Below are 1,469 nucleotides of genomic sequence, written 5' to 3'. Positions count from 1 at the left end.
TGTGTGTGTGTGTGTGTGTGTGTGTGTGTTTGTGTGTGTTACGGTGTGAGTCGGGTTTATGTAAGACAACATCATATTAATGATATCACTGCTTTCTCTCTGTGTGTGTGTTACAGTGTGAGCCAAATCAATGCTATCCAAGGTCATGTTAATGGCATCACAGCTATATCTCTCTCTCTCTGTCTCTGTGTTCGTTACAGTGTGAGCCAGGACTAGGCACGACCATCATGTACGATCTGCTCTACACGGGCGATCCCAAGGTGATGTTGCTCACAGGCTGCAGTCCCGTGTCCACGACCGTGGCCGAGGCCGCCAAGATGTGGAACCTCATAGTGGTGAGTGTGCCTCTACGTTATAGCAGGGGAGGGGGAGATGGATAGTCGGAAGGAAGGAAGGGAGGAAAGGCGGGAGGGAGGGAGGGAGGAAGAGGGGAGGAGGGATACAGGCTGCAGCCCCGTGTCCACCACCGTGGCCGAGGCCGCCAAGACGTGGAACCTCATAGTGGTGAGTGTGCCTCTATGTTATAGGGGTTGGGGAGGCAAGCTGGGAAGGAGGGAGGGGATAGGAGGAGGAAGGAGAAGGAAGAGAGAGGTAGAGAGGGATATGGGAAAAAGAGTTCTCCTGCATGTTGAACATTTAGCGGGAGGTATAAGGGAGAGATAACCGTGCATGGTTTTAACTGTATACTTTTAGCAAGATGTTTTTTTTGCAAGAACCAGGGAGCTGTGAGAACCATGCAAAGTAGAAGAAAGTGTTTATTTTTGACGTAAGCGCCTTATGAAAGGGCTTCCTTCTATCTTACCGCCGCCGTGTCCTCCGCTCACGCACGGAGAGTTGGCAGCAACCTTGGGAAAAATAAACGGAGAAAAGGGAAAAGAAGCTGTGCTCTTATGCTATTGTTAACGTACTAATATTTGTTACTTGTTATCTAAATACTTGTTCACTGTCGCTTATTAACTAACGAGCGATGGCGTCCATTTTATTACAATAATATAATAATAAGGGCTTCTTTAATGCGCTCAGACGCGAAGACGCGTGCGTAATCTTGAGATTCAAAAAGAAGCTTTCGACTGCATAGAAAGAAGTTTCTGCATACACGAGTGGGCGTTTGCATGCCGTAATAGGGATTTTTGTCCGCTATACGAGGGTGGGGAGTGGTTGTCGATACCGTTCTTTCGTCTTCTCTCTAGTGGCTGAACGCTCCATTTCTGCTTGAAATTGCATTATTGTTATCATTGATCGCGTTATTTCTGCAAGCCGTCGCTCTCTCTCTCTCTCTCTCTCTCTCTGCGTTTCAACGAATTCCAAGTGCGAATTTCGTCGCTGTATAATCGTAACAAACAGAGAGAGTGGTCATCGATCATCCGACTGCTAGAAATAAAGGATATATATATAGAGAGAGAGAGAGAGAAAGAGAAAGAGAGAGAAAGAGAGAGAGAGAGAGAGAGAGAGAGAGAAAGAGAAAGAGA

The 1,469-nt window shown here is 47.0% G+C and overlaps 1 protein-coding gene across 1 annotated transcript in view; it reads left to right on the top strand.

Annotated features, from left to right (window-relative positions):
* Positions 1 to 200: 200 nt before the first annotated feature.
* The window catches only part of LOC106820019 (gamma-aminobutyric acid type B receptor subunit 1-like), a gene marked incomplete at both ends in the record, with an annotated part of 2,761 nt that continues 1,492 nt past the window's right edge, over positions 201 to 1,469 (top strand). The window contains one exon of the mRNA XM_014824577.1: positions 201 to 335. Within this exon, the coding sequence (XP_014680063.1) occupies positions 201 to 335 (135 nt within the window). The remainder of the gene's footprint in view (positions 336 to 1,469) is intronic.

This window comes from Priapulus caudatus, unplaced genomic scaffold (assembly GCF_000485595.1).
Source record: "Priapulus caudatus unplaced genomic scaffold, Priapulus_caudatus-5.0.1 Scaffold5802, whole genome shotgun sequence".
Taxonomy (NCBI): Eukaryota; Metazoa; Priapulida; class Priapulimorpha; order Priapulimorphida; family Priapulidae; genus Priapulus; species Priapulus caudatus.
Note: the sequence above shows the minus strand (reverse complement) of the source record. Positions and strands in the feature narration are given on the sequence as shown.